Source organism: Leuresthes tenuis, unplaced genomic scaffold (assembly GCF_036924035.1).
Source record: "Leuresthes tenuis unplaced genomic scaffold, fLeuTen1.0.hap1 SCAF_4, whole genome shotgun sequence".
Taxonomy (NCBI): domain Eukaryota; kingdom Metazoa; phylum Chordata; class Actinopteri; order Atheriniformes; family Atherinopsidae; genus Leuresthes; species Leuresthes tenuis.
Genome location: NW_027325358.1, coordinates 24045376 through 24059357, shown reverse-complemented (window position 1 = coordinate 24059357; position 13982 = coordinate 24045376). Strand labels below are relative to the sequence as shown.

The following is a 13982-nucleotide window of genomic DNA, read 5'->3' as shown; positions in this document are numbered from 1 at the left end:
ATTTCAAAATAATTTGGCATCAGTCTACAGAGAGAAAGATTATTCAGTGGAGATCATTCAAGACAGTTGCCAATCTTTCCAGGAGGGGACATTTTAGGAAAAGCTTGAACAAGTAAGGCCTCTTCTCTTTAAAAAGAACATGGCAGCACGGCTCAGGTTTGTCAAGTTGTATCTGAACAAACCACAAGACTTCTGGAACAATGTCCTTTGGACAGTCGAGATGAAAGTGGAGATGTTTGAACATAATCCACGAAGTCATCATATCAGCACGAACGCCTCATACCAACTGTCAGGCACGGTGGTGGAGGGCTGATGATTTGGGCTTGCTTTGCAGCCACAGGACCCACAGGCACTAAGTTGACCGGGAACTCATCTCTTTTCAAATGTGAGGCCATCTGTCTGAAAGCTAAAGCTTGGCTGAAATTGGGTCATGATCCCAAACACAGCAGCAAATCTACAACAGAATGGCTGAAAAAGAAAAGAATCAAGGTGTTGCAATGCTCTGGTGGGAGAGAGCTGTGCATGAACCAATGCCTGAAGACCTGAATGAACAGAAGCAATGCTGTAAAAAAAGGGTGGAATATAATCCTTCCAAAATAATGAGGGACTGATAACGTCACACATAAAATGATTACTTCCAGTTATTGCTACTACGGATGGGTCTAAAAGCCACTGATTCATGAGTGGTATTTAGTTTTTCACACACTGCCTCTGCATGTGGCTTAGTTTTTGTTAAATAAATAATGATAATGGAGTATCATGCATTATTCTTTCTGAGGTTGTGTTGATCTCATTTTAAGACCTGATGGGGGGCAGATTTTTTATGCTCCGATATTTCAAAGCTTTGAAGAGAGAGGGTGTACTTCTCCTTTTCACATGATTGTCTTTGTTAGAACTTCGTTTGATAAGTTAATCACAAAAAGTATTATCATAATAATACTAATCTCCGTCTTTTGAAATTTCTTTTTAAGTCCCTAATGATGATGAAAATGCTTGATAAGACAAGATAATGTAATAATTCTGTCATGATATAACATTGCTTTGTTTAGAGGTTTGCTTCTTGGACAGGGTTTTTGAAACAAGACTTCATGAAATAAAAGAAAAAAGCCAAATGGTGTGATGAATATGCAAATATCTTAAATAATCCTCACTTACTGGAAGGGGTTTGGCAACACCAATGCGGACAGGTCCATAACCAGTGGATTTTAGGACATGTACAGCATAATCCAGACTGGAACCTTCCAGATCACTTTCGTTAACGAACATCAGTCGGTCGCCAGGTAGAAGGCGACCGTCTCGGTCTGCGATTCCTCCGGGCACCAGGGAGCGGATTATCAGAACTGTTTTAGTGGCATCCTCAGGATCCTACAGTTTAAGGTTGGAGAGAGCGTTAGTTTAATTTAAAATCTAAGTGGAAATTAAAGAGTAAATTGAGAGATGACTGCAGCTTCAACAAGGCGATAAAAAGGCCAGTTAACCTTCGGAAAGCAAATTGGACATTTATTTTCCCAAAGGAGCAACCAGCCTTATGTGACTTAGAAGCTTTAATGATGATGGTTCAAAAGTGGACAAAAAAAAAGAATTTATTCATTTTACGCTGAATTCGACACTTTGTCAGCAGTTTTCTACAAAAATATACCCAAATACAGTTCATTCATGTATTCATATCATACATTCTTCTTGCAAAACATGTGAGTCCACTTCTCGATTTTCCTGGTGCTTTCCCAACCTAACGCTAAACCCCAGTCTGTTCTATTTGTAGTCTCTGACCTGGTAGTCGAGGATACTGAAGCCCAGTCCCGAATCGCCTTTCTCCAGCTCGACCACTTGAGCCTCTTTCTCCCACATGGCCAAAGGAGGCGACATGGGAGGCACGCCGCGCTTTGTAATGTCCTCAGCTGTAGGACAGGGAATGACACAACCCTGGTCCAGCTGGGACAAGCAGACAAACGAAAGAAGATGCATTCAAAAGAAGCACGTCAGTGGCATTTTTAATGTAGATTATGTGTAAAGGTGTTACATGTAAAGTAAGTTTAGACTTTTGTCAGCCAAAGGATTTCCACGCTAATGCTTCGCGTCTCCTGTTCATTCCCTGCTCGGTTTGTGCCCTCACCTTGTCATTAAATTCCGCCAGCAGATCCTTCAGGCTGAGACGAACGTCGTCATCCTCTTCCTCATCGCTGTCAAGAACTGAAGGCGGCACAATGCGAGAGCATACGAGGTATACGCGCACTGGGAGCTCCTTCAGAATACTGACAACCTCCTTATGTGTCACTCCAATGAGAGGGATCCCATTCACCTGTCAAGAAGATATGATACATATACTATTCGTGTATTTAAAATATCTTAGAGGTGTATTATTGGTGACACTCGCTGCAACCCAGTCTAACTACAGGATGTGTGATAGCCAGGTTTCTCCCCAAGTATTTTATTATTTTGTCAGTTGTTTTGGAAAGGGCAGGTAAGTTTCATGAGACGTGATGGCTGACCTGAACCACACACGTTTTACTTTCTTAACCCTACCGTATATTTATGCCTGGACCTTACCATACATTTTCAATAGGCAATATCTTTATTTTCAATTTGAGATATTTTACAAGGAGAAAAAAAAGGTCAAATCAATGACAAAGGATCCAATACTACTTAACAAAACAATGTAAAGGTAAACGAACATATCAGAGTCAAAGGTATTCACACCCAGAAAATATTATTACTATAACACATACATTCCGACAGCCATGGATGGAAACATATCACAGTGAATCAACTTTCTTTATTTAACTCGTTCTGTCATACTATACTGACTATACTGTCATGCATCATTTTACATCACTTTCACATCATGTCATTTAATCATTTTTCCTCGTCTTCAAAAATATGCACCTGATTTTTATAATGTATGATGTAAGATTATTCTGGTTAGAGTTTAGCTAGTGTACCACTCCAAGCCACATTTACACACACACACACACAACAGTGTTCTTTTCTTTTCCCACACTTCAACATGCGGTTCAGGGAAGCCGGGAATGAAACCGCCAACCCTCCGATGGCAGATAAACTGCTCTTCCTCCTGAGCAACAACGCTTAATTTGTTCAATATTTGCCAACCTCGTAACTAAAATTAAATTTCTTTCATTTTCTTTTTCCCTCACACTTTCCCAAATTATATTTATTAATATTTATATTGTATTTGTTTTTTTTCCCCAGAGGAAAAAAACGATCATTTTAAAAGCTCACATAAAGAATTTTGTACATGTCTAAAATACACGACTGTTTAAAGTTAAAGTTTCTTTACGCTTACTGGAATTTGAATTAGCATTTTCCATATATTTCTAAACTTTCATCCCCCCCGAGTCATCTGCTAATTTATTACATTTAAGTTCTTTAACTTCATTCTGTAATCGTTTCACTGAGGTGGTATCTTGCATAAATTTCACAGCTTTAGTCACGAAGAAAAGGTATTGGCCCCCGCAATCACGTATTTCAAGCAAGTATTTTATTAAACCGAACGAAAACGTGACAGAAATTTAGAAAATGTAGCCTCATGGAGCTTGAGAGCATGGATTATTGTCACAGGACACTGCTCCTAAGTCCTTACAAATGTTTTTGGGCATGTTAAGAATGGCAGACATTCCTTTTGTCATAGTTTCATGTACTGTAAAGCAAAATCTTTTATTTTAAAGCCTTCAAAATGTAGTCATTACACAATTTATGAGGCTTTTGTGACATGTCTACATTTTGAGCTTTGATGAAACGGTTATCACACATTCCGGAGTAAGATTGTTGCAATATATGAGTATTCAATACTTTAAATCTGCCAAAGAGGCCTACATTTTTTTGGGGTGACATTTCAGGTTTGGGTATCCAGGAGTATTAAGTAGCCAGAGTCACTGCTAGAACAATTCAAGCTGTAAGTTGAACTATTTTGAACTATTTTGTGGGATTTAAGTACAAGTGTCCCATCTGTAATCCAGGAATATAAAGTCGGGAAAAAGAAAGTACCCACTCTTTCAATTTTAGCGTTTTTATATATCAGCACATTCTGTATTCTGACCTATATTTTGAGAAATAAATAACAACACTGTGTAATATGTTACGTGTTAATGTTAGGAGGTTTGACAGAAATTTTGGACCTACAAAGGACCAAATGACTTTTAATTATGTGCTGATTTGTGAAAGCTTACAACTGAAAGAGGGTGTAGTTTCTTTCTCACATAACTGCACAGTACGTGGCACAGTAATCGGTCCGACACAGATCATATTTCAGTTCCTTTTATAAAGTGAATGACCTTCAAAGGTGTCACTTTCAAGAAGAGCTCGAATCAGTATTTTAAGGTTAACTGGTGAAGGACGAGTAGCAGAACAGCTGCTTGAGTGGGGGAGACTGTTTCAGAGTTACCTCCAATATCTGATCCCCAATAAAGATCTTGCCACTTTGGCCAACAGGCCCCTCAGGTAAAATGGAGCACAGATAGTGATGTCCTGCCCGAGCCTCCAGACTGATGCCCAGACCACTCGTCTCACTGAAGCGCTCCAGCTGACACACCTAAAACAGACGGAAAAGGGCCAAATAAATGACAGGAAACAAAGGTTTAGATGGTAAGAGATGCACAGAGGGAAGTCATTAGTCTGTTTGAAAAAGTGCTTTTTATAATGTTGAATTACTAAGTTAGTAAGTAGTAAGTAGTTTAATTTATTCACACATCATTCAGGAAATGCAACACTATACATGATGTATACAGCAAGTATTACACAACTGAATGAGTGAAAAGGTAGCTCCAAGCAAGCTATTTAAAGCTTTTAATAGGGTGCCCGATTATCCACGAGTACTGGATATTGGCCAGATATCCTTATAAAATAAATAACATACAAATATATAATAGACACACAATAAACAATAGACAATCCCAGTATTCTGGTTACACTAGATTTGCTGGGAAGAACAATAACAATAAGATTAACAGATGGAAGAAGATACAGGTATTAATACAGTTATTAATCAGTACATTAAACAGATATTGCTAGGAGTTGAGTCTTTAGTTTAGCCTATTAACATTATACAAGATTTTTAAAAATGTGCATACATACAGTATTCATATTTTAGCCTTTTTTCATTTGTGTACTATACTTAGTGTTTATCTTCATCACAGAGAGACCTACTGTCACTTCATAACGGGGCCCGACTGCATGCTGCCACCTCTTCTTCAGGTTGTGCTCTTCATCAGCAGTCAGTTTTACACCTATAGAATGTACACACATAAAATGAATACACACAAATATATGAAATGATGTACACACACGCACACAAATTCAAATTGTATTAAGTCCCAGACAGTCCAATCAATAAAGAATGGGTCCTATATAAAAAAATATCACCTTGATTCTATTATAGCCAGAAGACAACATGATTCTCCTTGTGGCAAACTAGAGTGTCAACACACAACCACTTACACAGGCGCGCACACACACCCACACACACACACACACACACACAAACACACACACACACCGCAGGCAAACAGGCATGCATATTCACATCCACCATCTTGTGATTTCCTGGCAAAGTAATGTTTCCTCATTCATCTATTAAAGCCTCACAGCAATCAGGGCTTATTTTGACTGCACTCTCTAATCAGGCCCACAAATTCTTGTCTAAATACAGCCGTATATGCAGGCAGGGTTGGAGACAAATCATCTGGAATGAGCTGAATGAGTTGGATAAACACATGATTGCACAAAACTATAAATAGAGTCCCATCAAAGGGCACGGTTCAGTGACACATCGCCGTTCCGTGGTCCCAATTAGCATATCAGACAGAGTCCCATGATCCAGTTCTGCACCACTGTGCTGTATGGGAAGAGGAGCCTACCGTCTCTGTATTCATGTCGGGGTTGTCTGCTGCCATATGCGGCTTGCCGGGAGATTTCACGCAGAGAGCAAATTCCTGGGAGACAGGAAGTTTGAGAGATAAATGCACAGACACAGTCTTATTACAAAAAAGAATAATGTGGAGAAAGGCAACAAGCAAAAGGTAGAAAAGTCCAACACTGGCCCAACGAAGCACAAAAATCAGTTGTAGACTCTGTGTGAACCAATACCAAAAAATCTAATCTGTTTTGGTTTATCCAAACAGTGGAGGATGCATAACTTTAAGTCACTTCAAACCTCCCTATAATACACCACTGTGCCAGTAGCAATGTCTCTCCTTGTCAGCGCAAAGCACCTGTCTCTTGAATCTTTTTGAGGCCAGCTTTGTAGGGGTTGCCAGCTTGGAAGCTGTGGGAGTGTCGGAGGGGCTTCAGAGGATGAACTGGCGGCAGGATGTGACTCAGAGAGACAGCTTTCCTCAGCAACCTCAGCCTGACCAGGGGACCTGTCCTTCGGAGCACTTCCATGGCACGCTGTTCACTGCAGCCCTGAAGGCTCACCTCATCTACCTGAGGGAGGAGACAAATGTAAGATCCAGACTGAGAGTGTAGGTATGATGGGAGGTGTGATGCTAAGTTCAAAAGTGACCATTAGTAACAATTATTAAAGACAGAACAAGATGGAAAGTACAAGTAAAATCAACGTATGATGATGGATGGTGATTTAAAATAAAGAAGTCAAGTAAAAAATACTCCTTTATCAGCTAAAATCATCAGAACAGAACATATCTTTGCGATTTGTCATTTTAAATGTCTTCAGAGATAAAATGTAAAAAAGCCATCTGTTGTGTTTTTAGCAGAACTTACAGACAGGATGGTGTCTCCAATCTGCATGCGTCCATCTTGATCAACTGTACTGCCTTTCACAATGCTTTTTACCATCACACCGGCACTGTAGACTGAACAGATTCCAACAAACACACACATAATTGTGTAAATGTACAATTACTAATGCAATTCATTATCAAATAGTCAATTATGCCCCAACTGAAACTCGTCAGCTCCATACCAGAGTTTAGGTCTCCTACATAGCTAGAGACGGTAAATCCCAGACCACGGCTGTTTTTAGTGAACTCCACACTGAACTCATAGTCATCGCTTGAGTCACTGAGCTGAAAAGGCAGAGAGAAACATTTTAGGCAAATACTCCCTTACACATTTAATATCTCTTACTGGCAAATTAGCTTGTATAAAATATCATGCGCATGCAGCACTCGCACAGACACACCTTGCCATCTGAGCTGTCCTGGCTGAGAACGGGAGAGGAGAGATGATTGTCCTTGGTAACATCCCTTGCAATAAGCAGTTTCACCTTGCTACCAGCATTTCGCAGCACCTGGACCAGGTGGTCATTTGTGAACAGATGAAAAGGGATAGTATGGGAGCATGAATACATAAAATGAAAAATCTGTTGGCAGCCAGCTCTCCTGAACAGACATAAGCTGCGATAGCTGGGATATAATTGCATTCCACGCTGATATTCAATGTTTGTTCTGTCTTAATTGCTTTTTTCAGTGTACAGCACTTCAGTTAACAGCAGTTGATTTTAATGTGCTTCATAAATAAATTTGACTTGGCCACTTCAATAGACCTCTCAAACCCCTGCAACCTGTTCAGGGAATGTTGGCGAAGGGAACTTCCCTTTCCAAAATTCCTCTATTTGGAACACCCTGCAACGTCACCAACGTCACAAATGAAGACAGCACTCTCTCCATGCCTTATGCTGGGTACCCAGTTACAAGAAGCATCTCTTCCATTTGTCCTTGTGATTGAGGTGTGCGCATGTGTATGCGCATGTGCACGCGCATGTGTGTGTGCACGTGTGTGCGCATGTGTGTACACGGCGACCGGAATGGGGTGAGGGCATATGGTTGACGACTTAACATCCCCTCAAGTCTTTTAACGCTTAATCATGTTTGTGTATAAAATGTTCTAGAGGTGGTCCTACTATGTCTCTTTTCTTCTTCTACAGTTCTGAGTTGTTGTTCAGTTTTGTCATTTTCACTGTTAGCAGCAGGAATATAACACTGAGAATAAATTGCACAGTCACATAGTATATCATGTTTTGCTAACATTTTTTTTTTGTTGTTTGTTAATTAACCAATTCAACATTGAATGTTTTTGAATGGTGAAAAACTACGTCTTATCTACCCGATATCCTCCTCCTCCTCACCTGTCCAACTCTTATTACACCCGATCTGTCTGTTGCACTCTCCATCTCCTCTGTTCCTCCTGTCCTCTTCTCCTCTCTCCACCCTCCAGCAACGATAATTCACTTAAATTCCCACTTTTCGGTCTTATGATTACTGTAGATCCTAGCTTGCTATTTATTGATCTATATCACACACGTAGCCTACTTAAGCATGGGACCTAGCTGTGCTTTAAAATCTTTATTCATGTCTTCTCTGACAGTGTCCCTTCTGCTGTTTGTTGTTGAGGCACCGTGTCGAGGTACGCAAAATACGAATGTGCCAGATTTAGACAGTCTACTGCTTCTGTGACATAATTACAAATGGAACATTGTCTCATTATTTCTGTGGGTTTAATACGCGGGTTGCAACAGCTCTGTTATTAACATTCTACTGTGAGATCTGAGGCTGTTCAGAAAACATTTGTGGCTGCATCATCATTTGATTTGAATAATTAAAGCTGTCTGAACAGTTTTAAACCTGAAGACTGCTTCTGTCAAAAATGCAAGAAAGGGCTGTTGATTTATAAGAATGAAATGGAAAAAGCTGAAATAGTTTCAGAGCACGGGAGCCACATTACCCTTTCCACAGAAACTCACACACACACTCCAGTGAGCTGTCAGAGAGCAGATGCTGCAGCAACAGCTGACTGGCACATCTCTGATAAGTCAGCTACACCGTTCTGCAGCGTTCTGCTCTGATAACTGGTGTCAGAAATCCAACAGTTGTTTACAGTGGATATCTCTCACTTTCATCCTGATTGTTCTGAAAACCTCAAACTAGCACATAGTGCTACTCCGTCTTTACATGTGCCACCTTTTTTTTTTTGCAATGCAAAGTCATTAGTTACCAGTCATCAGTTTTTCACTGCATGAGAAGATTGATGCGTTCTATGAGGAAAATGAGGAATTGCATGAGTCTCACGCTCAATGTGTAACCGTTGGCTGTTTTCCTCTTTTTATTTGGAACTCAGGCAAGCTGCTGCAGTTGATGGATAATCTTGCTTTTGAACTTAATTTGGAGGGATAAACCATTGTTCACTTCTTCCCCACACTGGTTATAGTTGCTTTTGCATTGAGTGTTTTTGCTGCTGAATATTACTGGTATTACTTAACATTAGGGCTGGGCAAATATTAAATTCTTTAATTGTGTTAATCGCATGATTTCCTGTGATTAATCACGATTAATCGCATTGTTATATGCAAAATCCAATAATGAATTCAAAAGTAGCATATAATGCACTTTTATTGGAACTGTACAGTCAATGATTGAAATACTCCGGTGATAAGACAATTCAACGTTGCAGTGCTCACAAATAATTCTGTCTGTCTCGACTGCGCTGCCTGGAAGAACTTTGAAATAAAAATGGCCGTGTAAAAGTTCTGTAACCTGCTCCATGTTTGTTTAGCCCACTTCATCCGCCATTCCTTTCTTTTCTGACTGTTTCCAGTGAGCGCCGCAGCAGTAAGCAACATACTAGGCTCGCTCACGATGGACTTTTTCTAAATAAAAGCCAGTGAGCAACAGATGTTTACATTAAAAATAATAAATAACAAAAACTGCGTTAGATAATGAGATAATTGTTGGCGATAATGAATTCATTAGTTAACGCAAAAATAACACGTTGATGTGCCAAGCCCTACTTAACATGGTTGAATACCCTTCACAGGGAACTATTTGGCAATCAGAATGTAGCACATATGTGATATGGAATGATTCTTAAAGCATCGTCCTTACGGGTAAACACAAAAGGGTCATCTTCATGAGATCTATTCCCACCTTAATTTTTCGAGGTAATCGCTCACCTGTGCCACCTGCTCGCTGTTCATGCCTGCCAGTTCTGTATCTCCAATGCGTAGGATCTGATCTCCACTACACAGACGACTATCCTGAGAAACATCATATCAACAAACCATAAAACTCTAAACATTTAATATAAGCACAGCATTAGAATGTTTTAAGCCTTCCTTTATCAACTAAGGAAATGCCTTGAGATTTTTGCAGGTTAAATCGCTTTCCTTATGGTGGAACTTTAGAACAGAAAAGCAATCAGTGACCTGTGATTGAGATTAATTAAAACAGGTAGATTTACCCTTCCAGCTGCTCCTCCAGGCAGAATGGTCTTGACCATGACACCTGTGCTCCGTCCTCCTATGATGCCAAAACCAAGTCCTTTCCCATCATTCATCAGCTCTATTATCTCCACATGACGCCTCTAACATGGCAGACGAAGGGAAACAGAAAAAGAAAAAAAATCTAAATAAACAAAGTAAACAATATGCCTTTTAACGGCATTTAATAGGAACACCACACATGCAAAGCTTACTGTACCTCATGTGCAATGGCAGAAAGGTTTCTCCCCATTGACATGGTGCGGGAGATCCGAGGGGGGGTGCAGTACTGAAAAATAAAAGGCAAAGCACACTTGAAATAAAATCTTCATGAGATCTATTCCCGCGTATGATAGACAACTGGGCTTGACTTTATTCATGTACAGACAGTCTTTAATGTAACATAATCTGTCCTTTATCATGGCTATTCTCTACATACCTGGAATTCCGTGTGAATGGAATTGTCAGGGTAGATGTCTGTGAGGGACAGATCTTGTGAGCCTAGAGAGGAAAAGCTGCCCTCCCTCTGGAAGGATCTGGCAGCACTGGGCCTTTGGTTCTCCACGGCCCATGTGTATGAGTCACTATGGCTCAGCATCTTCGAGCCCAGAGCTAAGCCCTGGCATGGGCCGCAGTTCATGGACACAGACTTGGAGATTCCCTTCGCCTTGTTAGATCAAGAGAGCAGTAAGGAAAGAATTAATTAGACACATAAAAAAGTGGAAATAGGAGAATGGAAGGGATGGATTAGGTCACAGGTGAGATAGAGAGTGTGGACTGAGGGATGCAGAGAAGGCAAAAGGAAAGACGGAGATGGGTGAGGTAAATGAAAAGATGAGGAAGCAGATTAATCAAAAAGTGGCGATATTCATTTTAAAAAAGGAAATATGGAGTCAGGGAGGAATGGCATGAAGGTGAGAGAGGAGTGGGTGGAAATAGAAAGGATGGAGAAATTGAAAAGGAGACATTGTGAGACAAAAACATGTGACAGGGAAAACAGGGAGGGAGGGGAGATGAGCGTTAACATAAAAACCCAGAATGATACAGTTAAAATGGAGCAGAATGGAAAAAGATAAGTAGGAACACAGGGATCTGAGATAAAGACTTCTTTTTAGTTCCACAAAACTGTTGCCTTTTGTCTGTTAAGCTCTCTGTTCCAAAGTTTAAAAAAAAACCTTTCAACTGGTTGGCAACTGTTTAAACAGCCGACACAGAATAAAATCATGCTATCAAAAGAATCTAATGGGCGACTTCACTCTAGTTTGATTTGCCGTTATATTCTTGTTGCTATGGATAGGAAACCATTTGTTTATTTAACAAATACAAACTCTCTGTGTCAGTCCTTCAAAAAAATCCAGACCTTGGGCATAGTCCAGTGCCACATTTCCTGGGCTGCAAAGATGCTAAATGGCTGCAGGCTTGTGCAACATGGCTAATTTAATAAACGCTTGTGTGTGGAGGCTGCAGGTTATCTTATTAGAGTGCACAACATCGGGCAGTTACCAGGCTATGATGCTCAGCACAAACGAGTAAGTTAAATGCCTAAACGGTGTCACACATTTCTCCCACAGCTGAAAGAAAATAAAAACCCTCTGCAGTTATCAGTGTTTCTGCATTGATCATTCAGAAAACCAAACACCGTGTTGACTAAACTAGCACAAACACACACAAAACTGTTATGCTTTTCATATCAAAATCATTCATAGAGCAGCCTGTGATCTTTTGAATTTATTCAATCGGAGACTCAAAAAAGCAACAATCACTATGAGATGTTTGGCTGCCTAAACAACGAGGAATTAAACACTCCTTTTACAGAGCCACCTCAGTTCGGTTTTGTTTGAGCAGCCCTATACAGATCATACCACAGCAGCTAAATCATCCTTCCATCGACGCCTCTTATTCAGTGTTTTTCATATAGCAGACACATGCGAGTACTTAAAGAGATGCAGACATTTCTGCAAGTGTTTGCTGTTATCTCTGGTCTCTACTGCACCAGCTTCAGGATTACTGGGCATTTGGCGCAGTCTTTGCAGGATACTCTCTCGTCTTGAGATTGTTTTTTGCAACTTCTTCTAGCTTTGTGCATTTCTGTAAATATTTCCTCAAAGGCCCAGAGAGAGCTGTTGTAATCGAGGCCCGGTTCGCTGCATCCTTTTGATAACATCACGCATTGTAGTGATGGAATATTCAAAGTCTTTGTAATTTTACATTGAGGAATGTTATTCTACAATTCCTTCACTATTTGCAGATGACTGAACCTCTGCCTATCTTGACTTCTGAGAGACTGCCTCTGTAAGGTGCTCTTTTCATGCCCAATCATTTTACTGATGTGCTCCCAATTCATCTATTTAGTTGCAACATTTTCCTTTACCTGTTTCTTTTTAATGATAAAATGTCCCACTTTCAACATCAGATATGTTTTACGTGTTTTATTGGGAATAAAACATAGATTTAGTAGATTTTGAAGCCATTGGATTCTATTTTTATTTGCATTTGACACAGTGTTACAATGCTTTTGGAACTAGGATTTTACATCAATTCTACCCCCCTTAACATGTAACCCCCCAACCGGCATATGACATCGCTTCCTGAGTCTGGTCCTGCTGATAGTCTTTTTCTGTTCAAATGGAGATTTTCCTCACCACCCCATGTTAAGAAAGTGGGACAAAGAGAATATTTGATCAGATCTGTTGGTTTGAATCTAATTAGCCCTCACCATTTGCTAATGAGAGCAGCAGTCCAAAGGTAAGCAACCAGAAATCTCTTGCACAAATGTTCAGAGTGACACAAAGATCTGTGGATTAGTGCCTCCTGCTATGCCCTCCTTGCTACTTATAAGCATTTGTGATCAAGTAAACTCTAGTCATCACACAGCAACACATGGATATGTAAGGCATCAACGTGCTGCACGCATAAAAACTTAAGCTGTATCTGAGTGGGGAACAGCGTAAGGAAATTATAGGAATTGTACAATTTTTGAGCCTCTGTTATGAAATATATGTATTTCATGTTCTGCCATTAGATTTCTATTAATTATTCTATGAAGAGCTCAATGAACATGTCAAATATGTTCTTGTGCAACCCAGAGGTCCAAAAGGATCAGCAGGAAAGGCTCAGAGGTCCGTGTTCCAATGGGTTAGAGCTGCTTTGGCGGCACAATGGTGCCCAAACTAATAGTAAGCAAGTGGTGTAAATGTTGTGGCTGACCTGTACATATACATATTAGGCTTTACATGGGATCATAACTTTTGACAATCCTATAGATGATTTTTGCTGACTTCTTATCATGATACAAAGCCACCAAACCCCCATCCCACCCCCACTCCCATCCCCTTCTCCCTCCTGCCCTCCCACTCTATCTATCATACAGCTTTAGTGGTAAGCTTAGGTAAGCTGATTACTCATCCAGTTTGGTTCCTACATTTAGTATTTTGGGAATGATTCCAGCTCCTTCCTCATCAGTCAATATATACCAAACACCCACACACTAATGCTTGTGCTATACCTTTGGCGGGGGCTTCCGCTGAGCTTGCTGCAAGCTGAGGATGTGAAGGAACAAGGGGCTCTGCAGGACAGTCTTTAGCAGGGTTAGCTTCTCCTGAGTGGGGGCCTCACCCCTCTCTTTCAATTTGGCTTGCAGCCTCTCCACAGCATCCAAGACACACTGAGTATCTGCAGAGGAATTCTTTGTCATTTGTGTGATTCAGACATTCAAACAGGCTTTTCTGCAGTTTGGCTTAGCATTCACATGCTG

General features: G+C 40.4%; 1 protein-coding gene across 1 annotated transcript in view; it reads right to left on the bottom strand.

The window, feature by feature from the left end:
* Window positions 1-13982, bottom strand: part of LOC140304625 (multiple PDZ domain protein) — a 55784-nt gene that overhangs the window by 40248 nt on the left and 1554 nt on the right. The window contains exons 3-17 of the mRNA XM_072383333.1: window positions 13734-13900; window positions 10668-10895; window positions 10449-10517; window positions 10210-10332; window positions 9923-10006; window positions 7157-7264; window positions 6938-7040; window positions 6736-6827; window positions 6225-6438; window positions 5871-5945; window positions 5161-5240; window positions 4400-4546; window positions 2114-2299; window positions 1771-1932; window positions 1156-1365 (exon numbers count right to left, since the gene is read on the bottom strand). Coding sequence (XP_072239434.1) covers window positions 1156-1365; window positions 1771-1932; window positions 2114-2299; window positions 4400-4546; window positions 5161-5240; window positions 5871-5945; window positions 6225-6438; window positions 6736-6827; window positions 6938-7040; window positions 7157-7264; window positions 9923-10006; window positions 10210-10332; window positions 10449-10517; window positions 10668-10895; window positions 13734-13900 — 2048 coding nt within the window. The remainder of the gene's footprint in view (window positions 1-1155; window positions 1366-1770; window positions 1933-2113; window positions 2300-4399; window positions 4547-5160; window positions 5241-5870; window positions 5946-6224; window positions 6439-6735; window positions 6828-6937; window positions 7041-7156; window positions 7265-9922; window positions 10007-10209; window positions 10333-10448; window positions 10518-10667; window positions 10896-13733; window positions 13901-13982) is intronic.